The 27,275-nt window shown below is 43.9% G+C and overlaps 1 protein-coding gene across 2 annotated transcripts in view; it reads right to left on the minus strand.

The window, feature by feature from the left end:
• Positions 1-26,765, minus strand: part of ZNF570 (zinc finger protein 570) — a 45,754-nt gene extending 18,989 nt beyond the window's left edge. The window contains exons 1-4 of one of the 2 annotated variants that reach the window (XM_070398431.1): positions 26,678-26,765; positions 23,127-23,292; positions 19,709-19,835; positions 19,330-19,425 (exon numbers count right to left, since the gene is read on the minus strand). In XM_070398431.1, coding sequence (XP_070254532.1) covers positions 19,330-19,425; positions 19,709-19,835; positions 23,127-23,156 — 253 coding nt within the window. In that variant the 5' untranslated portion in view covers positions 23,157-23,292; positions 26,678-26,765. The remainder of the gene's footprint in view (positions 1-19,329; positions 19,426-19,708; positions 19,836-23,126; positions 23,293-26,677) is intronic. The other variant, XM_070398432.1, reaches the window with a different exon arrangement.
• Positions 26,766-27,275: the final 510 nt, after the last annotated feature.

Consider the following 27,275-nt stretch of genomic DNA (forward strand, 5'->3'; position numbering starts at 1 on the left):
TGCAGGTCAATATCCCTGATGAACATAGTCATTAAATCCTCAACAAAATATTAGCAAATTGGATCCAGCAACATATTAAAAAGATCACATACTATGACTAAGTGGAATTTATTCCAGGAATGCAAAGTTGGTACAATATTTGCAAATCAATAAATGTGATACACCACATAAACAAATTGGAAGACAAAAATCACATGATCATATCAATAGATATAGAAAAAGCATTTGGCAAAATCCAACACCCATTTTTTATAAAACTCTCAGCCAAGTGGGAATAGAGGGATCATACAACAACATGATAAAGGCCATATATGAGAAACCTACAGCTAATATCATACTCAATGGGCAAAAACTACAAGCATTTCCCCTAAGAACAGGAACAAAACAGGGATGTCCACTTTCACCACTCTTATTCAACATAGTTTGGGAGTCTTAGCAAGAGTGATTAGGCAAAAGAAAAATATAAAAGGCATCCAAATTGGAAAGGAGGAAGTAAAATTGTCATTATTTGCAGATGACATGATATTGTACATAAACCCTAAGGACTCCAACAAAAAACTATTAGATTTAATAAATAAATTCGGCAATGTAACAGGATACAAAATTAGCATGCAGAAATCCATGGCATTTTTAAAAACAATAATAAATTCTCACGAAGAGAAACTAAACAAACAATCCAATTTATCATTGCAACAACAAAAAAATAAGGTACTTAGGAATAAACTTAACCAAGAAAATAAAAATCCTGTATTCAGAAAACTATAGGACATTGAAAAAAGAGATAGAGGAGGATATAAACAAGTGGAAGAATATATAGTGTTCATGTGTTGGTAGAATTAACATCATTAAATGTCCATACTCCCCAAAGCAATCTATAGATTCAATGCAATCCCTGTTAAAATACCAATGGCATATTTCACAAATCTAGAACCAACAGTCCAAAATTTATATACAAAAAAAGAAAAAGATCCTGAATATCCTAGCAATCTTGAGAAAGTAGAATAAAATTGGAGGAATCACAGTACTGGATATCAAGCTATACTACAAAGCCATTTTAATCAAAACAGCTTGGTACTGGCACAAGAATAGGCATAGAGATCAATGAAATAGAAGAGAGATCCAGAAATCAACCCAAACAATTATGCTCAATTAATATTTGACAATGGAGACAAGAGCATGCAATGGAGTAAAGACAGTATCTTCAATAAAGAGTGTTGGAAAAATTGGGGAGGTACTTGCAAAAAAATGAAACTAGACCACCAACTTACACCAGACACAAGAATAAACTCAAAATGGATAAAAGATTTAAATGTAAGTTGTGAAATCATAGAAATACTAGAAGAAAATGTATTCAGCAAAATATCAGACATCTCATGTAGTTAAATTTCCCCTAGGACAGTGGTCGGCAAACTCATTAGTCAACAGAGCCAAATATCAACAGTACTTCAAAATAGACTCGCCCAAGCCAAAAACCGACTTCTGTGCATGGGCCACGAAGTTTTAATCGCACTGTATGTGCACCACACGTGGTATTTTGTGGAAGAGTCACACTCAAGAGGCCAAAGAGCTGCATGTGGCTTGCGAGCCACAGTTTGCCGACCACGGCCCTAGGGCAAGAGAAACAAAGGAAAAAAATTTTTAAATGGGACTACATCAAAATAAAAAGCTTCTGCACAGCAAAGGAAAACAGCATCATAATGAAAAGGGAACCCACTGTATGGGAGAACATATTTGCCAATGATACATCGGATAAGGGGTAAATTTCCAAAATATATAAAGAACTCATACAACTCAACAAAAGGAACACAAAAAAATACAATTAAAAAATGGGAAGAATACCTGAATAGATAGTTCTCCAAAGAGGACAGACAAGTGGCCAAGAGACACATGAAAAAATGTTCAATATTACTAATCATCAGAGAGATGCAAATTAAAACTACCACTTCACACCTGCCAGAATGGTTATCATCAATAAATCAACAAACAAATGCTGATGAGTATATGGAGAAAAGGAACCCTAGTACACTGTTGATAGGAATGCAGACTGGTACAAGCACTATGGAAAACAGTATGTGGTTTCCTCAAAATTAAATATGGAACTGCCATTTGACCCAGTGATTCCACTTCTAGGAATATGTACTAAGAAGCCCGAAACACCAATCAGAAAGAATATGTGAACCTCTATGTTCATAGCAGCATCCTTTACAATAGCTAAGATCTGGAAACAGCCCAATTGCCCACCAGTAGATGAATGGATAAAATAACTGTGGTGCATTTACACAATGAAATACTGTGTAGCTGTAAAAAAGAAGAATTTCTTACCCTTAGAGATAGCATTAAGGGACCTGGAGAGTATTATACTAAGTGAAATAAACTAGTCAGAGAAAGACAACTATCACATGATCTCACTTATGTGTGGAATCTAATGAACAAAATAAACTGACAAACAAAATAGAGCCAGAGTCATTGACATATGCAATATACTGACGTATAGCAGAGGGAATGAAGTGGGTGTGGGGGGTCGGGAAGAAATTAACCAAAGAACTTATATGCATACTAGAGGCCCGGTGCATGAATTCATGCACCAGTGGGTTCCCTTGGCCTGGCCTGTGGGATCTGGCCAAAACCGCTCTGCAACATCCCCCGAGGGGTCCCAGATTGCGAGAGGGCTCAGGCCAGGCCAAGGGACCCCACCAGTACACGATTGGGGCTGAGGAGGGATGCGGGAGGTTGGCCAGTTGGGGAGGGACTGCAGGAGGGCTCCAGGGCATGTCCAGCCCATCTCGCTCAGTCCCCATCAGCCGGACCCCCGCAGCAAGCTAATCTACCGGTCGGAGCGTCTGCCCCTTGGTGGTCAGTGTGCATCATAGAAACTTGTTGACAGATTGACTGTCTGCCCCCTGGTGGTCAGTGCACATCATAGCGAGTGGTTGAGTAGTCTTAGCATATCATTAGCATATTACACTTTGATTGGTTGAATGAATGACCAGACACTTAGCATATTAGGCTTTTATTATATAGGATATGCATAACACATGGACACAACTAATAGTGTGGTGAAGTCCTGGGGAGGGTGTCAATGGGGGGAAAAAGGGGATGTCTGTCATATTTTCAACAATAAAGTTACATTAAAAATATATCCTATCTAATAAAAGAAAAACATGGTAATTAGCCGTACATCCGTTACCCTTCCCATTGGCTAATCAGGGTGATATGCAAATTAACTGCCAGCCAAGATGGCGGCCAGCAGCCATGCACTGAAGCGAACAGGGAGGCTTGCTTGCTCCAGTGACGGCAGATTCCAACGTTCCCCACCTGACTTGCCAGCCTCTCAGCTGCAACTCTAAGCAACTATGTTGCAAATATAGAAGCTAAACAAAACCCCAGAAACCGGCTTTAGTCAGCCGGGCTTCAGCCAGCTGGACCGCAACATTGTATCAAATACAGAAGGTAAACAAAGGCCAGAAACCGGCTTTCAGCAGCTGAGGCCTCAGAGCTAAAGCTGGCCCAGAATAAAAAAAAAAAAGAAAAAAAGGAGTGGTTGGGAGCTTCAGTCACCCGCCAGCCTAAAAACGGCCATCAGCCCCTCAGCCAGACTGGCCAGGCACCCCAGTGGGGACCCCCACCCTGATCCAGGACACCCTTCAGGACAAACCAGCCAGCCCCCACCTGTGCACCAGGCCTCTATTCTATATAGTAAAAGGGTAATATGCCTCCCAGCACCGGGATCAGTGGAGCAGTGAGGCCTCCCGGCACCGGGATCAGTGTGACAGGGGGCAGCGCCCAAACCCCCTGATCGCCCTGCGGCTCTGTGTGTGACAGGGGGCGGGGCCACAACCTCCCTATCAGCCCTGCTCTGTTCGTGACAGGGGAAGGTGCCCCAACTCCCTGATCAGCCCTGCTCTGTGCCTGATAGGGGGGAGCTCCCCAACCCCCTGATTGCCCTGCGGCTCTGTGTGTGACAGGGTGCAGCACCCTAACCCCCTGATTGGCCCTGCCCTTAGTGTGACAGTGGCAGCGCCCCAACCACCTGATCGGCCCTGCTCTGTGTGTGACAGGGTGCGGCGCCCCAACTCCCCCCCACCCCACGGGCCCTGCTCTGTGTGTAACGGGGTAGAGCCATAACCTCCCCATTGGCCCTGCCCTGAGTGTGACACTGGCAGCGCCCCAACCCCCTGATCCGCCCTGCTCTGTGTGTGACAGGGGGCGGTGCCCCAACTCCCCTGATCAGCCCTGCTCTGTGCGTGACAAGGGGTGGCGCTGCAACTTCCCTATCAACCCTGCATTGAGTGTGACAGGGGGCGGTGCCCCAACCCCCCAATCGGCTGTACCCTGAGCGTGACTAGGGGTGGCATCGCAACCTCCCGATCTGCCCTGCTCTGTGCATGACACGGGGAAGCGCCCCAACTCCCCAATCGGCCCTGCTCTGAGCCCAACCAGGGCCTGCACCTAGGGATTGGGCCTGCCCTCTGCCACCCGGGAGCAGGCCTAAGCCAGCAGGTGATTATCTCCTGAGGGGTCCCAGACTGCGAGAGGGCACAGACCAGGCTGAGAGACCCCCTCTGCCCCCTGAGTGCACAAATTTTTGTGCACCAGGCCTCTAGTCCTATCTAATAAAAGAGAAACATGGTAATTAGCCATACATCCGCTACCCTTCCCATTGGCTAATCAGGGTGATATGCAAATTAACTGCCAGCCAAGATGGCGGCTGGCAGCCATGCACTGAAGCGAACAGGGAGGCTTGTTTGCTCCAGTGACGGCGGACTCCAACGTTCCCCGCCTGACTTGCCGGCCTCTCAGCTGCTCTCTAAGCAACTATGTTGCAAATATAGAAGCTAAACAAAACCCCAGAAACCTGCGTTAGTCAGCCGGGCTTCAGCCAGCCGGACCGCAACATTGTATCAAATACAGAAGGTAAACAAAGGCCAGAAACCTGCTTTCAGCAGCCGAGGCCTCAGAGCTAAAGCTGGCCCAGAATAAAAAAAAAGAAAAAAGAAAAAAAGGAGCGGTTGGGAGCTTTAGTCACCCGCCAGCCTGAAAACGGCCCCCAGGCCCTCAGCCAGACTGGCCAGGCACCCCAGTGGGGACCCTCACCCTGATCCAGGACACCCTTCAGGGCAAACCAGCCGGCCCCCACCCATGCACCAGGCCTCTATTCTATATAGTAAAAGGGTAATATGCCTCCCAGCACCGGGATCAACGTGACAGGGGTAGTGCCCAAACCCCCTGATCACCCTGCAGCTCTGTGTGTGACAGGGGGCGGGGCCACAACCTCCCTATCCGCCCTGCTCAGTTCGTGACAAGGGAAGGTGCCCCAACCCCCTGATCAGCCCTGCTCTGTGCCTGATAGGGGGGAGCTCCCCAACCCCCTGATCGCCCTGCGGCTCTGTGTGTGACGGGGTAGAGCCATAACTTCCCCATCGGCCCTGCCCTGAGTGTGACAGGGTGTGGCGTCCCAACCCTGATCTGCCCTGCTCTGTGTGTGACAGGGGGTGGTGCCCCAACTCCCCTATCGGCCCTACTCTGTGAGTGACAGGGGGGAGCTCCTCAACCCCCTGATCGGCCCTGCTCTGTGCGTGACAGCGGGGAACTCCTCAACCCGCTGATCGGCCCTGCTCTGTGCGTGACAGGGGGGGAGCTCCTCAACTCCCTGATCAGCCCTGCTCTGTGTGTGACAGGGGGCGGTGCCCCAACTCCCCTGATCGGCCCTGCTCTGTGCGTGACAAGGGGTGGCGCTGCAACTTCCCTATCAACCCTGCCTTGAGTGTGACAGGGGGCGGTGCCCCAACCCCCCAATCGGCTGTACCCTGAGCATGACTAGGGGTGGCATCGCAACCTCCCGATCCACCCTGCTCTGTGCATGACAGGGGGCAGCGCCCCAACTCCCCAATCGGCCCTGCTCTGAGCCCAACCAGGGCCTGCACCTAGGGATTGGGCCTGCCCTCTGCCACCCGGGAGCAGGCCTAAGCCAGCAGGTGATTATCTCCTGAGGGGTCCCAGACTGCGAGAGGGCACAGACCAGGCTGAGAGACCCCCTCTGCCCCCTGAGTGCACAAATTTTTGTGCACCGGGCCTCTAGTCCTATCTAATAAAAGAGAAACATGGTAATTAGCCATACATCCGCTACCCTTCCCATTGGCTAATCAGGGTGATATGCAAATTAACTGCCAGCCAAGATGGCGGCTGGCAGCCATGCACTGAAGCGAACAGGGAGGCTTGTTTGCTCCAGTGACGGCGGACTCCAACGTTCCCCGCCTGACTTGCCGGCCTCTCAGCTGCTCTCTAAGCAACTATGTTGCAAATATAGAAGCTAAACAAAACCCCAGAAACCTGCGTTAGTCAGCCGGGCTTCAGCCAGCCGGACCGCAACATTGTATCAAATACAGAAGGTAAACAAAGGCCAGAAACCTGCTTTCAGCAGCCGAGGCCTCAGAGCTAAAGCTGGCCCAGAATAAAAAAAAAAGAAAAAAGAAAAAAAAGGAGCGGTTGGGAGCTTTAGTCACCCGCCAGCCTGAAAACAGCCCCCAGGCCCTCAGCCAGACTGGCCAGGCACCCCAGTGGGGACCCTCACCCTGATCCAGGACACCCTTCAGGGCAAACCAGCCGGGCCCCACCCATGCACCAGGCCTCTATTCTATATAGTAAAAGGGTAATATGCCTCCCAGCACTGGGATCAGCGTGACAGGGGTAGTGCCCAAACCCCCTGATCACCCTGCAGCTCTGTGTGTGACAGGGGGCGGGGCCACAACCTCCCTATCCGCCCTGCTCAGTTCGTGACAAGGGAAGGTGCCCCAACCCCCTGATCAGCCCTGCTCTGTGCCTGATAGGGGGGAGCTCCCCAACCCCCTGATCGCCCTGCGGCTCTGTGTGTGACGGGGTAGAGCCATAACCTCCCCATCGGCCCTGCCCTGAGTGTGACAGGGTGTGGCGTCCCAACCCTGATCTGCCCTGCTCTGTGTGTGACAGGGGGTGGTGCCCCAACTCCCCTATTGGCCCTACTCTGTGAGTGACAGGGGGGAGCTCCTCAACCCCCTGATCGGCCCTGCTCTGTGCGTGACAGCGGGGAACTCCTCAACCCGCTGATCGGCCCTGCTCTGTGCGTGACAGGGGGGGAGCTCCTCAACTCCCTGATCAGCCCTGCTCTGTGTGTGACAGGGTACGGAGCCCCAACCCCCCTGATGGGCCCTGCTGTTTGTGTGACAGGGGGTGGCGCCGCAACTTACCTATCGACCCTGCCTTGAGTGTGACAGGGGGTGGTGCTCCAACCCCCCAATCGGCTGTACCCTGAGCATGACTAGGGATGGCTTTGCAACCTCCCAATCCACCCTGCTCTGTGCATGACAGGGGGCAGCGCCCCAACTCCCCAATCGGTCCTGCTCTGAGCCCGACCAGGAGCTGCACCTAGGGATTGGGCCTGCCCTCTGCCACCCGGGAGCAGGACTAAGCCAGCAGGTCGTTATCTCCTGAGCTGTCCCAGACTGCGAGAGGGCACAGGACGGGCTGAGGGACTCCCTCTCCCCGCTGAGTGCACAAATTTTTGTGCACCGGGCCTCTAGTATATATATAAATTGATCATTCCCTGTAAAGATCTGTCTCTCCATTTTTTGAAGGAAAAATTAAGCCATAAATACATATGTTACCAACTTTAGAAAATAATAGACAACTTTACCTAATAAATTTGAAAATTTACATGAGAAGTAGAAGTTCTTAGAAAAAATACCATAACTGCATGACTACAGGAGAAACAGAAAACATAGACTCTTAGAACAAAACAGAAACTGAATTATCAATTTCAATTATGTACACACACACACACACACACACACACACACATCACAGGTCAAGATGAAAAAAGTTCTACCAAACTTTGAAAAGACAATGATTTACACAAATCCTTCTAAGGAAGAAAAAGAGGAATACTCACAGACAAATTTTATGAGACTAGGGCAATCTTAAATCCAAAATATGACAAGAGTATGTGAAGGGAAAATTGAAGAACAACCTCAGCAATACACATAGATGTAAAAAACCTAAAGATAATATTACTGAGTAGCAACTAACGGTGAACAGAAAAGATATAAAGATGGGTTTGTATCAGGAATACAAGGTTGGTTCAACATTGAAAATTGTAATATGTAATTTACAACATTAACACATGAAAAACTAAAAAACATGTCTTAAAACTCAAAACTTTAGTAAGTAGAATTGAAAGGGTATTTGCTAAAAACCTGTAAACATCAGAATTATTAATAAAAAAATATTAAAGCATTCTCATTGAGACCAGAAGTTGACAAGTACTAGTACACCTGCTATCACTACTTTAGTTCATACCATACTGAAGATTGAAGACAGGTTAACAAAAACAAAAAGAAATTAAGGGCATAAGAATTTAAAATGAAGAAACTGCCATTATTCACAGATTACCTGCTCACAGAATAAAATCCAAAGAAATCTAAAATGTATTATTATTAGCAGGACAGCTTAGAAACGTTGCTGGATATAAAGTCAATGTATACACCTTAACTTCATTTTTATATACAAACAACAAATAGAAAATATAGACAACACTTAACATAGCATCAAAATCAATATGCCTAGGAATTTATCTAACAGAAGGTGTGCATGTGTTTTATAGAGAAAATTATAAAACATATTGAATGAGACCTGGCCAGTTGGACTTGGTGGTTAGAGCACCTGCCTGCAGACCAAAGGGCACGTGCCCTAGTCAAGGGCCCGTACCTTGGTTGCAGGTTTCCCAGCCCTGGTAGGGGCACATGTGGGAGGCAACCAATTGATGTGTCTCTCTCAGTTGTTGAGGTCTTACTCTTTCTCTCTCCTCCTCTGCCCTCCCTTCCACTCTCTCTAGAAAGTAACGGAAAAAATATCCACAGGTAAGGATTAATTTTAAAACCTAAATAAATGGAGATAAATCATATTTACAAAGAGAAAAACTGGTATATAAAATAAATAAATGAACAAATCAAAAGCCAATAGCTCTCTTGTTTTCTGGTAGAAATTGACAAGCCAACCCTAAACTTTATTTGGATGGCCAAAGGGCAAACAAAAGATTCTAAAGAACATAAGCAAGACATAGGTACCTGCCTTAACAGATATTCAGTGTTATAATAAAGTATTTTAATTAAAGATAGGCTGGGCATAAAAAAATGAAGATGGGTGGAATAGAGCTCAAAATTAAACCCCCAGGCTCTCCCTCCTGGAGCAAGCCTGTGACTTTCCCTTCCTGCCACATCTCTCCTCCTGCCCAGGTGTGTTACTATTACCTTACTCACTCCTAAGCTCCTAGGGCCCTTCCTTTACCTCTATAACTTGTTTTCTAAGCCCATTTCTTCTACAAATTACTTCTTCTATCTCTTATATTCCAAATAAATGTTCTCTTATAGTTTAAAAAAATCAGAACCATAAATATACTATAATCTGATATAGTATATAACATTCAGAACAATGAACAAAGAGGGCTCATTTATTTAATAAATATCTATGACATCTGCTTTTCTATAGGTACTAAAATTAAATTTACTTCAATCTCAAAAATCAATTTCAATTATATTATGGCCCTAAATATAAAAGGAAAATCTTTAAAAGACAATTTAAGAGTATACATATGATTTTAGAATATATAAAGGTTTAAAACAAAATATCAAAAATATAAACTACAAATCTATGTATATAAATAGACAGGGTCAGTAACTTCCGAAAAGACCAAGGCTCGACCCAACACCAGAAGTCAGTGCTGGGTTGCCAGGGCGACCCAGCACTGACTGCAGCCAGTGTGGTGCAGCGACCCAGCACTGACTGCTGAGGGGGCTGCAGATCAGGCCAGGAGAGAGGCCAGAAGAGAGAGAGGCAGGGTCTGATCAGCAGTCTCTGTGGCAGCTGTTAATCAGCCGTTGCCTCTCTCTTCCTCCTGGCTTCACCAGCAGCCGGGCCTCTGTTTCTCTCCAGGCCTCCAGGGGGGCTGCTGATCAGCCATGCCTCTTTGATCAGGCCCAGAGATAGGCCTGGAGATGCTTAGTGGCATAGAAACCGACCAATCAAAACCAAATCTGGGTTAAGTGCCAGGAGCCAATGGCAGCCTAGGAAGTGGAGCTTTTGATGCTGACTGGCATAGAAACCGACCAATCAGAACCTAATCTGGGTAAACTACGAAGGCAGAACCTAAGGTGGGGGCTGAGGAGGGGTTTTAAGGACAACAGCTATTTGGTGTAAGGTGAAAGAAAACGGTTCAATTTTTTAATGACTGTTTTGGCAGTATAGTGCATATGGCTGGCTATCAGTCCAGATATAGGGATTATGTGTTTTTGTCTGCCAAGAGCATCTTCTCCTGATGAAAAAGGCTCCCCCCTACCCATTTAAGTAATCCTATCCTATATAATCTATCTATACTAATAAAAGGGTAATATGCTAATTAGACCAGGTCGACCGGCTATCTTTCGGACTTCCTTCAAGACAAAGCCATGGTGGTGGGGGCTGAGGCAAAGTCAGTTAAGGGCAATCAGGCCGGCAGGGGAGGGCAGTTGGGGGCGAGACCAAGCCGGCAGGGGAGGGCAGTTGAGGGTGAGATCAGGCCTGCAGGGGAGGGTCATTAGGGGCAAGATCAGGCCGGCAGGGGAGGTCAGCTGGGGGCAAGATGAGGCTGGCAGGGGAGGTCAGTTGGGGACAAGATGAGGCCGGCAGGGGAGGACAGTTAGGGGTGAGCAGGCTGGCAGAGGAAGGCAGGGGCAATCAGGCAGGCAGGCAGGTTAGTAGCCAGCTGTCCCAGATTGCAAGAGGGGTGTCCAACCGCCGGTTTAGGCCTGATTCCATAGGGGCCTAAACTGTCAGCCAGACATCCCCCAAGGGGTCCCTGATTGGAGAGGGTGCAGGCTGAGCTGAGGGACTCCCCCACCCCCACGGCCCGTGATCAGGCAGGCAGAGGCAGTTGAGGGCAAGAACAGGCCGACAGGGGAGAGAAGTTGGGTTGATGTTGAAGCTGGCAAGGTCCTTGCACCTGAAGGGGCTAGCAAGGCTGGGACCCTTACCCACACAGTTTTCCCAGACTTGTTTGAATGGCGATTATCAGTAGAATGAGAGCAACATTTGTAGAATGAGAACAGCCTTTCATAGCTTACCAAGAAGTCTGTAACTATTTACTGAGATTTGCTGTACTGAGAACTTGTCCTTCTGCTGTGTCTCTCCCTTAGAGATTAAGAGGAACAAAGAATACATTCCTCTTGACAGACCTCCTATTCAGTGTGTTACGTATAAATAGGACTGTGTGGCTAATAAAGTTGCTTCAGTTCATCGAGAGAGCTGGAGTCCTCCCGACCCCGCTTTCCTGTCTTTCTTTCTTTTCTCAATTCCCACCTCCCTACCTCAGCCCAGCTCAACCTGTCAGGCTGGCCCTGACAAACTGGCGCCCGAACAGGGACTGAGGAGGGAAGCAGACAGTGAGGAACTCCTCCGGAGAAAGAGTGCACTCGTTAAGGTAAGGGAGGAGCAATTTTTTGGTAATCGGGAGTAAAGTATGGGGCAATTAGAATCTAGAGAAAATGCCCTTTATGGGCAAATGTTAAAGTTTATGCTCAACAGTAAAGGAACTAAGGTTAATGACAAGCAAGTAGAAAAAATTTTAAAATTCATTCAAGAGGTCTGCCTTTGGTTTCCTGAGGAAGGAACCGTTAACTTAGACATGTGGCAGAAAGATGGAGAACAAATGCGCAATCATTATAAAGCCCTTGGGCCAAGTAAGACCCTGGTAGATGCATTTTCCTTATGAAATTTAATATGGGATTGTTTAGATCCCAGGCATGACCATAATCAACCATCTCTTAAGCCAGAAAAAAAGGAGAAGCAGTGTGATAGCACAAAACAGGGGCCTAAAAAAGACAGTATATTAAAAAGAAATAATGTAACTTTTAAAGATAATTTAACTCCTCAAGATGAGGAGGATTTTGAGGAAGCTGCTGCTCTTTGTCATGATGATAATACAGGTATTGTTCAGGCAGAAGAGGAGGAAGAATATTTTTCTGCTGGAACTGAAGAGGGTAGTAATAAAGAGGATGTGTTGGAACGCTTTTTAGAAACATTAAAGCTTCTTGGCAAGAAAAAGAGAAGCCACGGGGGCCGTTCCCGCCGCTCTCCGCTGCCTTGTGCGGCACCAGTTCCAAGGAAAAGTCAAACACACAAGTGTTTTACTTGTGGAGGAACAGGACACATGGCAAAACAGTGTCCTTCTAATAAAGGGGTTAATAAAGGAAATGGCAGAGGTCCCAAACAACCTGGACTATGCCCTAAATGTAAAAAAGGAAAACATTGGGCAAATGAGTGTAAATCTAAGACAGATGTCCAGGGAAATTCTTTGCCTCAACACCAGTTGGGAAACTACCAAAAGGGGCCAGCCCAGCCAAGGCAAATAACAGGGGCATTGTCTATTTACCCTCCTGTCCCTATGCCGTCTCAAGGCCAGCAGGCTGCACAGCACCCAGCCTACCCAAGAGAGCAAAATAGATACAAAGAGCTATTCCGAGCAACCCCCGGAAGTGCCGGGCTGGACCTTGGATCCATAGGAATAAGACATTCTGTCTGCCCTGGGCGCTGCCCTTGCCTACTGAAGTAAACAAAATATCATTAGATTTAAAACCTCCCACATAGAGAAGAAATGATGATTTCCTTGCATTCCCGATACAGCTACAGCAAATGCCACCGGATCTGAAATTTAAAAATACATCTGGGATTTCTGTGCACGTGTAAAGAGAAAAGTTGGCTTGGAACTAAGGCACGCATCGTCCAATTTTGGACATTTAGATAGAGTTTTGAGCTGAAATCTCTTTACAAATATACAAAATAAAACCCGAGACTGATTATTTCCTAAGAAAAATAGAAAATTTAACCCAAAGGAAAAAAGATGCTGGCTAGATTCTAGCAGCAGGATTGGCATTTCCATAATAAAGAACAGTTTTTAAATACTAATGAAGAATATTAAAATGTTAATTTCAAGGCCAAAAAGGAAATTCAGTAACATTGTCTCTGTTAAAAAATTTGCTAAGAATATGCCTTAAAATAATAAATTAGATTTAAATCTCAAGAATTATTAAAATATATTAATTATAAAAATCTAAGTAGCCCAGGTAAAAGACGGCTACGCCCTCTATTTAAGGCTGGCTTCCCAAAGCAATTTCTAATAGAGGAAGGGCTAGCTTCCCTTCTCCCAACAGAGCAGGTAGGCCAAAAATTTCCTGCCAGTGACAACTTTTAAAAAGAGGCTTGCTTCTCAGTTTCCCATCCTTAGTAGAAAGAATGTAACTAATTTACATTTTAATGGTTACCTGTTTTCAGTCAATGGCACCCCAAGGCTTAGGAGTTTGCTGAATTGAATTAGATATTCTGAAATAACAAAATGCTAAAATATTAATCTAAATGTCCCTCACGAAAAATCTAGAGGACAGAATTAAATCTATTGATTATGTCTTGTATTTATGAAGTTTATTCTTAAAAATGTTACTGATTAAAAAATACTAAATATTTAACTTGCCAGCTAAGAGTTTAAAGTTCTGGTTAAATAAATTGGGAGAAATCATATAATTATAGTAAAATTTCAACATTTGTCTAATTGAAAAAAGAGGATAAATTCTATAATCCCAACCAAAATTTTTAAATACAAAGATCAATTTTAATTTAATTGATATCTCTTAATAATTATAAATAGTATATAATCTTTAAATCATATATATACATATATATTTAATAGTCTTTCAAGTTAGATTTCAAAACTATAAGCAAGGAATGACTTTAGGACATTTCATGTGCCCTGAAATGTTTTCAAAAGTTTATTCTCTCTTCTTAAAGGATTTTTTAATAAAGCCAATTTAATATACTTGAAATCACATGGAAAGCTTTATCAAATAAAAGTTAATAAATATATATTTTAAGTTTTTGCCTCTAAGAAAGGGCAAAACAAGTTATTTTATTTAAAATTTCTTAAAATACAGCAATAGAATTTTAAGATGTAATTTAAAATAACAAAAGCTCCTTGCTGCTACATTTTAAATTAGGCTAAAGATAGGCAGCGTTTACACCTCGTAAATCAGACATAAAACTTTACTAACTTTATTAATAAAAGTACCTACCATAAGAAGCCAATATCTTTATAAGCAATTAAATCCTAGTAAAGTAAATTCTTATAAAATAGTTACTGAAGACTTCCCATAATCCCTCTGTATATAGAAATAAGCCAAAAGGGAATGTTATTTAAAAATATTATCTTAAATTTAATAAAAAGAAGAAATTTTAAAATTTTGAAGTATCTTCCACTAATATTTATAAGATGATCTAATGATTTGCTATTAAAATACCAAATCTAAAAATAAGTACAATCACCATAAATATTTAATAACTTTGACTTAATATACATAGCCTTACGGCACTATCAATCCACATCCAAGAAGTAACCTGTAGACTACCTAGTATAAAAGAAAAAAAAATTTTTTTTTTAATTGAAGTTTTCCAAGTATAACCCAGCAGGAGGAAGATGAGCCAGACGACAAACAGCCCGGAAACCACCTGGAGCATAGTAAAGAAGACGCCTGAAGCCTGAGAACATCTTTCTTGCCATGCTAGCAGTAATCATCTATACGGTAATATTACCTAGGGCAAATATAGAAGTATTTCAGACTTATGCTCCTGACCCTTCATAGGTAAGAACCCTTACGTGGGATGATCCCCCGCCTAATATAGTATCCAGTAGGAACATAAATAGGGCAAGGAAATAGGGGACTGTCACTACTTGCTCCTGGGAGAGGTACAGGAAATATAACTAAGAGCTTGTCTATACAAAAAGAAATTGACAGCCAGTTTAAAATTGAATTGCCATGGCCTAGAGCAGCCGTGGGCAAACTACGGCCCGCGGGCCGGATCCGGCCCGTTTGAAATGAATAAAACTAAAAAAAAAAAAAAAAGACCGTACCCTTTTATGTAATGATGTTTACTTTGAATTTATATTAGTTCACACAAACACTCCATCCATGCTTTTGTTCCGGCCCTCCGGTCCAGTTTAAGAACCCATTGTGGCCCTTGAGTCAAAAAGTTTGCCCACCCCTGGCCTAGCGCAAAGAATATCCTTACATGATATTACTCTACAAAAGCTCATTAATAATGTTTAATATTTTACAACGGCATATTGTACATTTATCCCAAACAAACTTACAAACTAATTCTTTAAATATTTAGCAGCAATTTAATAAGGATTTTATCCCTTCCACTGTGTGGAAGGCCCCCAAGGAAGGCACTTGAGCATTCTATATTGACCTCTCTTGACCTTTTTACCAAGGGGGTCCCTCTTCCAATTGCCCATAGCTGTTACCTAAGCTCTCTGTTCATGCTGAGGTTGAAGCCTCATGGTGGCTGGTACCATGGATCTGTCTCTTGCCCAATGGCGTAAGTTGGGCCCTCTCTGTAGAAGAAATCTGGGTTCCCCATGATCAATGCTGGGGCCCCGCCAGCAGGTGAGGGGATCCAAAAGCAGTTACTGGGCATGGAGGTCACAGGGGCATACGCTACCAAGGAGACAGAACTAAACCTCACATCACCCTGCTTGGCCCTGGAGGATGGCTGGTTAGTCAATGACGGGTAAGACCCCTCAGGGAGGGGCGACCTAAGACAGGCACAGTCGCAGGGGGCCTCAGGGGAGAACTTGGGGGTAAACAGAGGTGGGGCAGAGATCCTCACCCCCCCCCAACTATGCAGGGGTTTGAACACTCGCCCCTTCTGAGGGAGGTCTCCTGCCCCCATGGATGCTTCCCAATTCCCATGCCCTGCTCAAATCGAGACCCAGATAACAGAAAGAGACTTAGCCCAGCCGAGATTGATACCCAGATAACAGAGACTTAGCTAACAGCAGCTACCCTATGTCTAAATCCAGCTTAACACCAGGAATGCTCAAGGCCTTCTCAAGGATGCAAAATAATCCTTTCCATTAATATTTACAGTATAAATTAAAATTGTTATTAAAATATTTAATCTAACAATAAAATAATAGTCAAGTTTTCAGATTAATTAAAATTAGCTTAAGTAGTATTAACCAAAATTATCATTTCATGGAAAAATTGCTTAACATACAAAAACCTAAAGCAGTCATATTTTTGTACAAAAAATTAAAATTTAAAGTTATCTAGACTGCATTATAAAATTTCCAAAAACCTCCTAATATTAAAAAACAAAGAAGGGGGATAGTGGAATAATAACCTACTAAGTAAATGCCTAAATTGCTTTAAAATTTTTACTTGAAAATTAATTTTTTTTATTTGTAATGCTAACAGCAAGACACACATGAAAAACATACATGGTGTCAAAATAAGCCAAAGGAAATTCATTTGAGCAAAAATAATTATTAACCTTTGGTCGAGAATACATTTGTATATTTTCAGAAAACAACTCCATGACCATGTAGATTCCTGCAACAGAGAGGAATTATCAGGACTGCTCCAGCCACAGAATAGCAGTGGCCCCGTGAGACAACAAGAAGAGAAGCAGTCCAGAAATGAAGACGGTGACAATGCTTTATCATGCTAGCAGTCAGCAGCTGTGCGTCGCTGCAGGTTGCCCAGGACCAAACCAGAGAGGGTCGGACCTACATTGCCACCATTTGTCCACCATCCAGAACTGAAATATTACTGCTGACATGTACACATAAAAAACTGTTGGACACTGAAACATGAACTTCGCCTAAAAAACAAAGAAGGGGGATCTGTTGGGGGCCAGATGTAAGCTGGCAAGGTCCTTGCACCTGAAGGGGCTAGCAAGGCTGGGACCCTTACCCACACAGTTTTCCCAGACTGGTTTGGATGGCGATTATCAGTAGAATGAGAGCAACATTTGTAGAATGAGAACAGCCTTTCATAGCTTACCAAGAAGTCTGTAACTATTTACTGAGATTTGCTGTACTGAGAACTTGTCCTTCTGCTGTGTCTCTCCCTTAGAGATTAAGAGGAACAAAGAATACATTCCTCTTGACAGACCTCCTATTCAGTGTGTTATGTATAAATAGGACTGTGTGGCTAATAAAGTTGCTTCAGTTCATCGAGAGAGCTGGAGTCCTCCCGACCCCGCTTTCCTGTCTTTCTTTCTTTTCTCAATTCCCACCTCCCTACCTCAGCCCAGCTCAACCTGTCAGGCTGGCCCTGACAGGTTGAGATCAGGCCGGCAGGGGATGGCAGTTAGGGGAGATCAGACAGGCAGGCAGAGGCAGTTAGGGGCAATCAGGCAGGCAGGCAGGTGAGCGGTTAGAAGCCAGTGGTCCCAGATTGCAAGACAGATGTCCGACCGCCAGTTTAGGGATGTCTGACCACAGGGATCAGGCCTAAACTGGTGGTCAGACATCCCCCATGGGGTCCCCAATTGGAGAGGGTGCAGGCTGGGCTGAGGGAACCCCATACCCCCGCCCCCCTCATGCACAAATTTCATGCACCAGGCCACTAGTGTATGTACAAAAGACAACCTTCTTAAAAATGGGCAAAAGACTAGAGAGAAAATCCAAATGACCATTATAAATATTAAAATATGCTCAATTTCTTTTAGTAATCAAGATAATTCAGATTAAAATATAAAGAAATAATATTTTATACCCAGAAGGTTAGCAAAAAATTTTTTTAATTTGTCTATTCCAAGTGTGGAATAATGACCAACCTTACACACAATTGTTAGAAATGTAAATTAGTACAAACACTTTGGAAAGTAAAATAACATTATCTAGTAAATTCCTGGCTGTATTCTCTAAATGAACTCCAGCATATGTGTACTAGCAGTCAGTCACATTTACTAAGATTCATAGCACTAACATAAAACTGAAACAATTCCAATGACCTTAAATGGATAAAGTGTCATTTACAAGTGGAATACATTACATTTCAGAAGAAAAAAATATTCCATGAACCACAGAAACTAAAATCAGCATGGATGAATCTTAGTAATATAATTTTGAGTTTTAAAAAGTCAGAATTACATACACAATTCTGTGCATAAAAAGTTGAAAATAGGGATATATGATACAACTATAAAGAAAAGCCAATAAATTATAAGCAAAATTGGTTCTCCAATGAGAAGTGAGAATGAACCATGGGTATGAAGTGGTATATCATTGGGCAGAGGCCTTTAAGGGCCTCAAATGGCACTGACAATTTTCTATTTCTTACACTAAGGAGTAGGTTTATGGTACATCTGTCTTGCAATCTGATACCATAGTTTTAATACTATTTAAACTACACATGCATGCTAATATATATTTATGTGTGTGAGAGTTATTTAATAATAATTAGTTTAAAATAATATATATTTAATACTATGATTCTACATCAAATTTTTTTCTCAGAAAGCTGAACAAGGATATATATAAAACATAGGAAGAAGTAGTGATAGTTGAGTGGGGAGTGATATTGACAGAGATGTTTATAAAGACCCTGATTTTTTTCTGAACTTCAGTTTTCCATTTTATCTTAATGCTTCCTATCTGTATGAAAATCCTTCCTGTGCCACAAAGATAAACTCATAGTATGTGCATGTTTTCTAGCTTCTGACCTGTGTTTTTGCTTAAGATCATCATCTTCCAGTTACCCAGATTCCTCTGCCTCTCACCTTTTTCTGTGAGTTTCCCATTTATGTCAGCTTTCTCTCCAGATATTCCATTTATAGCTATATCATAACTCTGGAACTAGCCTACTAATTATTTATTTATATAAGTGTATAACACCCTAGTATCTTGCAAGTACCTCGCTTAAAGTACAATTTCAAAATATGTTGATTAAAGGGAAAATAAACTGACCATTAAGAGAAAAATGAAGCATTTAGATGTATACTACTAGTAGCAGTAGTAGCTAACATCTATTGAGTTCATAATATGAGGTAGGAACTGTTCAAAGAATTTTAAAGTGTTATCCCATTTTACATATGATGAAACAAAAGCACAGAGAGGTTAGTAACTTTCCTCAAATTTTCCTGCATGTGTCAGGATTTCAACCTGGTACATCAGTTACAGCTATCTGTCCAGCTTAAAAGTTTATCAGATTAGGAAAATATTTTTTTAAAAGACTGAGAGAGGCTTATGAAACTGGGAAGAAACTGTACTCAGAAAATAGATAAGTGAGTTATTAGAAAGAAGGGGGCAAAATGTTAAAGGAGAGACAGTTATGAATAATAAATTGGGAGAACACCCTAAAAGGCCCTGAGCTTCTACTAAGACCTAGAGCATTTGAGAACATGCCAACAAAGAAAAGTGATGGGGTAACACAAACAGAGCTGTACCCTGCAAAGGTTTTGCCTGCCTAATTCTTCTTCACCCACCTGAGCACAAGTCTTTTGCCAGCTCTTTCTTCACCATCCAGGGCTCTTTTCCTTGTTCCAACAATAATATCACACTTGGCTTAGAGAAACAAAGTCCTGCATATATAAAAAGAAACAGAATTTGGTCATGCTGTGGATATCTCAGAACTCACATCCAACCCTTTGTTCATCAGGGAAGAGATATGTATTCAAAGCATAGGGAAAATGAAGCTTCCAACATAGGTTAATAATAGACCTGTCCACTGCCAACTCCACAAATATTTATAAATCATTATTTGGTACAAGCAGTACACATTCAACCAAGCACTGCAGATGTTATCCAAAAAAATCATAATGGTGGTAGCAAAGAGCCCCTTATGAATAGAAGCTTAATTCTTACCCAGTGATACCAAGATCCTGTAGTTCTCCAACATCACATTACTGTACAGATGCCTTTGAGAAGAATTTAGACAATCCCATTCCTCTTGGGAGAAGTCTACAGCCACATCCCCAAAGGTCACCAACTCCTGAAGTGAAATAAGTGGAAGTAAAATAACCTCATCTCTTACCACACTTAACTCATTCATTTTGCCCCAGGCACAATGGGGTCTCCCTGATATTACAACCTCAAATATGTAAAGCATGATCCCCCTTAGGGCTTTTGTACTTCTCGGATCATTCTGTATAAAAATATCAATGCTCATGCCTCAGTTCTCTATTCACGAACCCTCGTTATTTTTCTTGATAGCACTTAATATTTTTGTTATTTATTGTCTGTCCCTCACCTCCACTACAATATAAGCTCCATGAGGGCAAAGCATGTTTTTGTTTCAGCCACTGCTGTATTCCCAGGTACAGAACAGTATTTGGCACAGGTGAGGTATTCAAACATGCATTGAATAAACTGAATTAATAAATGAATGGTTTGAAAAGTTCAAGAACCTGTAAGAGGATTAAAAGTGGGACCAGAAAGTATATACTATATCTCTAAAAAATGTGGTAGACCACATTAAAATTCAAGCACTTCAATCAAGAGAACCTTACATTTTATGTAAAGGAATAGATGTTTCACTCATAATACTACTTCTGCCTAAATAGGTTGGGCAAAGTTCTTAAAAACTTGCAAGTCATGCTGATTCCAGATTTCTATAATGTGATCACTTGCTGATGAAATTAATGTGTGTGTGTGTGTGTGTGTGTGTGTGTAAAATATATATATATTTTTTTACAAAATTGAAAGAGGTAAATCTGTCATGGCAAGAAAAGACTTCATTATTGGTCATTTGAAATAATTTTGTCATAGTTAAAGAAACTCTCTCTGCCAAATAAAAACTCTTGCCCTGACCGGTTTGGCTCAATAGATAGAGCATTGGCCTGTGGACTCAAGGGTCCCGGGTTCGATTCTGGTCAAGGGCATGTACCTTGGTTGCGGGCACATCCTCAGTGGGGGGCGTGCAGGAGGCAGCTGATCGATGTTTCTCTCTCATCGATGTTTCTAACTCTCTATCCCTCTCCCTTCCTCTCTGTAAAAAATCAATAAAATATATTTTTTAAAAAATAAATAAATAAAAACTCTTAAAGTGTTTTTCACCACTCAGTAACTTTTATTCTTAATTATATGAAGTAGTTTGTGAATTTTGCCCTCTCTGTTCTGCCATTAACATATCTCATATGTTGCAGAAACATTCCTGTTAAGAGTTTGGTTCATATGGTATATATGCTTTCAAAAAATGTCTTTTTTAGTTTATATAAATACAGGGTGTCCCAAAGCAATATATACATACTTTGAATGATTATAAAGTCATTTTCAAAATTTAAAAGAATCTACAGAAATGAATAAATTTTTTGTCCTATGCCTGTTTTGAAACTGATAACTGTTCTGGTCCAGGCACTGCTGATAAAATGAAACAATGGAATTACAAACATATGAATCATTTTATTCATTATTTATGCAACAGAAAGACACCTAGTTTTATGCCTCATGAAGTCAGACTATATCAATCACACTATCCCTCATTTCAGTTATCTACCAATTCCTGGTAGATACCAAGTTTCTGTCATTCCTTGAACATATGGCTCACTGTCACTCTTCCCAATGCTATTCCTGTTATAATCTTTGGTCATTTCAATACCCATAAAATAATCCTCACAACAGCCTGGCCTCTCAGTACTCCAACCCCCTCTCCTTCAATAATGCAGTCCTCTACACTTCTAAAGTCACACTTCCATCATAATGCCCAGACCTTTTCATTGCCAAACCCTCCATAATCTCAACTCTTTAACTCTGACTTCCATCTTCTATATTCCAACTTTAGCTCTATGGTATCCCAATTAGGATAATTTTTCATCCCAACTGAACCTATAGATCATTGATCTTGCCATGTTTTCACTGCTCTTCATCCCTGCATACCCTCACTTCCTAGCACAACCATTTGTTATAATCATCCCATTCATACATCCTCAGCTTACTTGCTCCTTTCTCACCTGGTTTAACCATAGCCATTTCTCAGCATATACTCCATTTCTATACAGTACACAGGTAAACATACTGGAGAAATCATACCAACCATACTAACTGGTCTCACTTTAAAGTCATGATCACTAACCTCAAGTAGGCCAAAATGCTACCTACACAATATAGTAGTCCATGTATTCTACTATTCTCCTAAATGACCATTTAATACTTTCTCCTCTCCTCAAATCTTTGATATCTCCTCCCCCATCCTTATTTTTAGTTGGTAATCCTACGTTCTGTTCCACTAAAAAAAAAAAAAGCCATTTTAAGAGAATTTCCATAAACTCCTACAGCATCTATACATCTACCTGCACCTGTGCCTATATACTCTTAACTTGTTCCTGTTACTATAAATGAACAGCCTGCCTTCCTAGCAAATGCTAACCTCTCCACTTATACACTAAACCTCAGCTCCTCTGACCTACTCAAGTAGTGTTCCAGCAATTCTCTCCTTTCGCTTTTTCACCTTCAGGTTTCCATTTCTACAGAATCAACATCAGCCTAATACATATACTCATCTTTAAAAAACTTTGTCCACCAGTTTCTCCTTCAGTCATCACCCATTTCTCTTTTTTGCTTATAGCTAAACTATTTTATAAAGTTGTCTATACTTTTATTTCTATCCCCACCATGAAGAGGAATTACATAATATAACCTGTGTAACAGGATCACTTCAGTTACTCTGTTGAGAACAGACTAGAAGAGAGTAAGTTAGGAGAGTATAGCAATGATCTAGTTGAGAGATGATGATGTGACCAGGAAAAAAAAAGTGTTGGTATTAAGAAGTGGTCAGATTCTAGATATCTTTTGAAGGTGGAAGACTTCTAGCTTGAGCACTTCAAATAAGGAATATGTAAGAATTTCCCAGTTGGTTTCCCTGCCTCTATCTTTGTCACATTAGGTTTAGTCTAAGTCAGCGGTTCTCAACCTGTGGGTCACGACCCCTTTTGGGGTCGAACGACCCTTTCACAGGGGTCGCCTAAGACCATCTGAAAACACATATATAATTACATATTGTTTTTGTGATTAATCACTATGCTTTAATTATGTTCAATTTGTAACAATGAAATTGGGGGTCACCACAACATGAGGAACTGTATTAAAGGGTTGCGGCATTAGGAAGGTTGAAAACCATTGGTCTAAGTAGCAGTGAGAGTGATCCTATTAAAATGAGAATCAGATCATTTGATTCCTGTGCTCTGAAACAGTGGTCGCCAACCAGAAAAAGCTTCAGCAAAAGAAAAACTAAGGTCTGCTTATTTCATATAGCAGAACAATATTTCAGGAAAAAACACCAACTCACCTGGTACATGGTTTTAAGGTCAAGAGCCATTCTATCCTTTTCTTGGCTCTTCTGTTGGGAAATGGCAGTGTTCTTAGATGACTAAGATGGAAAAGAGAACATGAGAAACTAGGTTTTTCTTGCAGCATCCAGAATCACCAGCCTAAGGTTTGAAGCTTCTCTCCTCCTGTAAAGAGAGGAGCTCCTGGTTAGCAAGACTCAGTGGTTAAGCATGAACCTATGAACCAGGAAATCACAGTTTGATTCAGGGTCAGGGCACATGCCTAGGTTGTGGGCTGGATACCTGGTGTGGGGCATGTAGAGAGCAGCCAATCAATGATTCTCTCTCATCATTGATGTTTCTCTCTCTCCCCCTTCCTTCCTCTCTGAAATATATGTATAAAAATTGGCTAATCAGGGCGATATGCAAATTAACTGCCAGCCAAGTTGGCGGCCAGCAGCCATGCACTGAAGCGAACAGGGAGGCTTGCTTGCTCCAGTGACGGCAGATTCCAACGTTCCCTGCCTGACTTGCCGGCCTCTCACCTGCAATTCTAAGCAACTATATTGCAAATATAGAAGCTAAACAAAACTCCAGAAACCGGCTTTAGTCAGCCGGGCTTCAGCCAGCCGGACCGCAACATTGTATCAAATACAGAAGGTAAACAAAGGCCAGAAACCTGCTTTCAGCAGCCAAGGCCTCAGAGCTAAAGCTGGCCCAGAATAAAAAAAAAAAGAAAAAAAGGAGTGTTTGGGAGCTTCAGTCACCCGCCAGCCTGAAAACGGCCATCAGCCCCAGCCAGACTGGCCAGGCACCCCAGTGGGGACCCCCACCCTGATCCAAGACACCCTTCAGGGCAAACCAGCCAGCCCCCACCCATGCACCAGACCTCTATTCTATATAGTAAAAGGGTAATATGCCTCCCAGCGCCGGGATCAGTGGAGCCGTGAGGCCTCCCGGCACCAGGATCAGTGTGACAGGGGGCAGCGCCCAAACCCCCTGATCGCCCTGCGGCTCTGTGTGTGATAGGGAGTGGGGCCACAACCTCTCTATCCGCCCTGCTCTGTTCGTGACAGGTGGGAGCTCCTCAACCCCCTGATCAGCCCTGCTCTGTTCGTGACAGGGGAAGGCGCCCCAACCCCCTGATTGCCCTGCGGCTCTGTGTGTGACAGTGTGCAGCGCCCTAATCCCCTGATCGGCCCTGCTCTGTGTGTGACAGGGTGCAGCGCCCTAACCCCCTGATCGGCCCTGCTGTGTGTGTGATAGGGTGCAGCGCCCCAACCCCCTGATCCGCCCTGCTCTGTGAGTGATAGAGGGCGGCGCCCGCCCCCACCCCCCTCGGGCCCTGCTCTGTGTGTGACGGGGTAGAGCCATAACCTCCCCATCGGCCCTTCCCTGAGTGTGACAGTGGCGGCGCCCCAACCCCCTGATCCGCCCTGCTCTGTGTGTGACAGGGGGCAGTACCCCAACTCCCCTATCAGCCCTACTCTGTGAGTGACAGGGGGGAGCTCCTCAACCCCCTGATGGGCCCTGCTCTGTGCATGACAGGGGGGAGCTCCCCAACCCCCTGATCGGCCCCGCTCTGTGCATGACAGGGGGGAGCTCCTCAACCCCCTGATCGGCCCCGCTCTGTGCGTGACAGGGGGTAGCTCCCCAAACCCCTGATCGGCCCCGCTCTGTGCGTGACAGGGGGGAGCTCCTCAACCCCCGATCAGCCCGGCTCTGTGTGTGACAGGGTACGGAGCCCCAACCCCCCTGATGGGCCCTGCTCTGTGCATGACAGGGGGCATCGCCCCAACCCCCTGATCGGCCCTGCTCTGTGTGTGACAGGGGGTGGCGCTGCAACTTCCCTATCGACCCTGCCTTGAGTGTGACAGGGGGCGGTGCCCCAACCCCCCAATCGGCTGTACCCTAAGCGTGACTAGGGGTGGCATCGCAACCTCCTGATCCGTCCTGCTCTGTGCATGACAGGGGGCAGCGCCCCAACTCCCCAATCAGCCCTGCTCTGAGCCCGACCAGGGGCTGCACCTAGGGATTGGGCCTGCCCTCTGCCACCCGGGAGCAGGCCTAAGCCAGCAGGTCATTATCTCCTGAGGGGTCCCAGACTGCGAGAGGGCACAGGATGGGCTGAGGGACCCCCCCCCCCCGCCCCCCCGAGTGGACAAATTTTTCTGCACCGGGCGTCTAGTGTGTGTATGTATATATATATATATATATATATATATATATATATATATATATATATATATCTTAAGAGAGGAGCACACGCAGCCACTGTGGAAAACAGTATGGAGTGTCCTCAAAAAATTAAAAATGGAACTCCCATTTGACCCAGTGATCCCACATCTAGGAATATATCCCAAGAAACTAGAAACACCAATCAGAAAGCATATATGCATCCCTATGTTCATAGCAGCACAATTTACAATAGCTAAGATTTGGAAACAGCCTAAGTGCCCATCAGCAAATGTGTGGATTAAAAAACTGTGGTACATCTACAGGATGGAATACTATGCTGCTATAAAAAGTAAGGAACTCCTAACATTTGCAACAGCATGGATGGTCCTGGAGAGCATTATGCTAAGCGAAATAAGTCAGTCAGAGAAAGATAAGTATCACATGATCTCACTCATTTGTGAATATAATGAACAACATAAATGGAAGAACAAAAACAGATCCGGAGACATAGAAACATGAAACAGACTGTCAAACCTCAGAGGGAAGGCAGGGGAGGGCGGTAGGGGAGGAAAGGGGTAAGAGATCAACCAAAGGACTTGTATACATTCATATAAGCATAACCAATGATCACAGACAGTAGGAAGGTGAGAGCATGTGCTGGGGGGGAGGAGGGCGGTGGGAGCGGCAGAGAAGAGGTCAAAGGGGGGGAAAGGGAGACATATGTAATACTTTGAACAATAAAGAATTTAAATTTTAAAAAAAGAGAGCATAATGGAAACCTGGGAATTTATTTGCATACCATTTAATCCATGCCTAAATCACTTCCTAATTTATTTTTTAACAATAAATTTTTTAGACTTTATAAATAAAAACTCCGAGTAATATAATCATTTATAAAAGACAATGCAAGTAATAAATAACAACACCAAGATCAACTAAAGATCTTCCTGACTTCACGGTCCTCTTCAATAGATCAGTGGTGGCACACAGTCTCAATCTCCATAAATACTCACTGATTCTTAAAACGACAGCGTCAACCACCATTTTACAGACATCACAGTCAGAGGCCCCGGGTATGGACACAGTCTCGCCCTCTCTCCCATGCCCCCAACCTCAAATACTAGGGTGTTACAACCGATGGTCTCGCTCACCGCCCTCACGGAGCCGAGGGTAGGGGAACGAGGGGCAGAAAATACTCTCCCACCCCTGTCCACAGTCTTACTCCCCGTGACACCAACCTCGCACTTACTCGCACCCACAGTCACACAAATACATGTGTGGGGCACATCCAGTGACAGTCTCACACGGCACCATAGCGACTACCACGTCACACAGAGGAGCCCCGGCCCCGCGGCCCGAAGACTCACAGGCCACTCCTCAGCCCACTCCCTACCTGCAGAACTGAACGGCGGGAAGATACGGTCCTCGCCCCCAAGGCTCCGGCAATTTCTACTAGGGCCCACCTACAGCCCTGAGTGCCTGATGGAACCCAGCCCCCAAGGCCCGGGAAAGAAGGGACAAAAGGGCCACCGACTGATGCACGCGGTGTCCACTGGGAAATGTAGTCCAGACCAGGAAAAAAACCCGTAGCCAACGCCACAGAATCCAACTGCGTCCACACTAGGGGCTGCAAACGCCACCCCCTCTGTTACAGGTCCTCCCACGGGGGCCTTTCCCAGATCTTCCAAAAGAAGCCCCAAGTCCCTGTTCCTCTTAGCTTGGCCTGGGTCCGCAACAGGGACAGAGCTAAGTTTCACACTAGATGGCCTAAGATTAAAGTGCGCGGGCGCCGGTCCACAACCCTTAGCAACCCGGGGTGAAGAATTTAGAGCCCGAGATTAGCCAAGGCGCAGGGTTTGTGTAGGCTGGATCTAGTGCAGTGATGGCGAACCTATGACACGCGCGTCAGAGGTGACACGCGAACTCATTTTTTTGGTTGATTTTTCTTTGTTAAATGGCATTTAAATATATAAAGTAAATATCAAAAATAT

Source organism: Myotis yumanensis, unplaced genomic scaffold (genome assembly GCF_028538775.1).
Source record: "Myotis yumanensis isolate MYYU_CA2020_CCGP unplaced genomic scaffold, mMyoYum1.0.hap1 SCAF_18, whole genome shotgun sequence".
In the NCBI taxonomy this organism is placed as follows: domain Eukaryota; kingdom Metazoa; phylum Chordata; class Mammalia; order Chiroptera; family Vespertilionidae; genus Myotis; species Myotis yumanensis.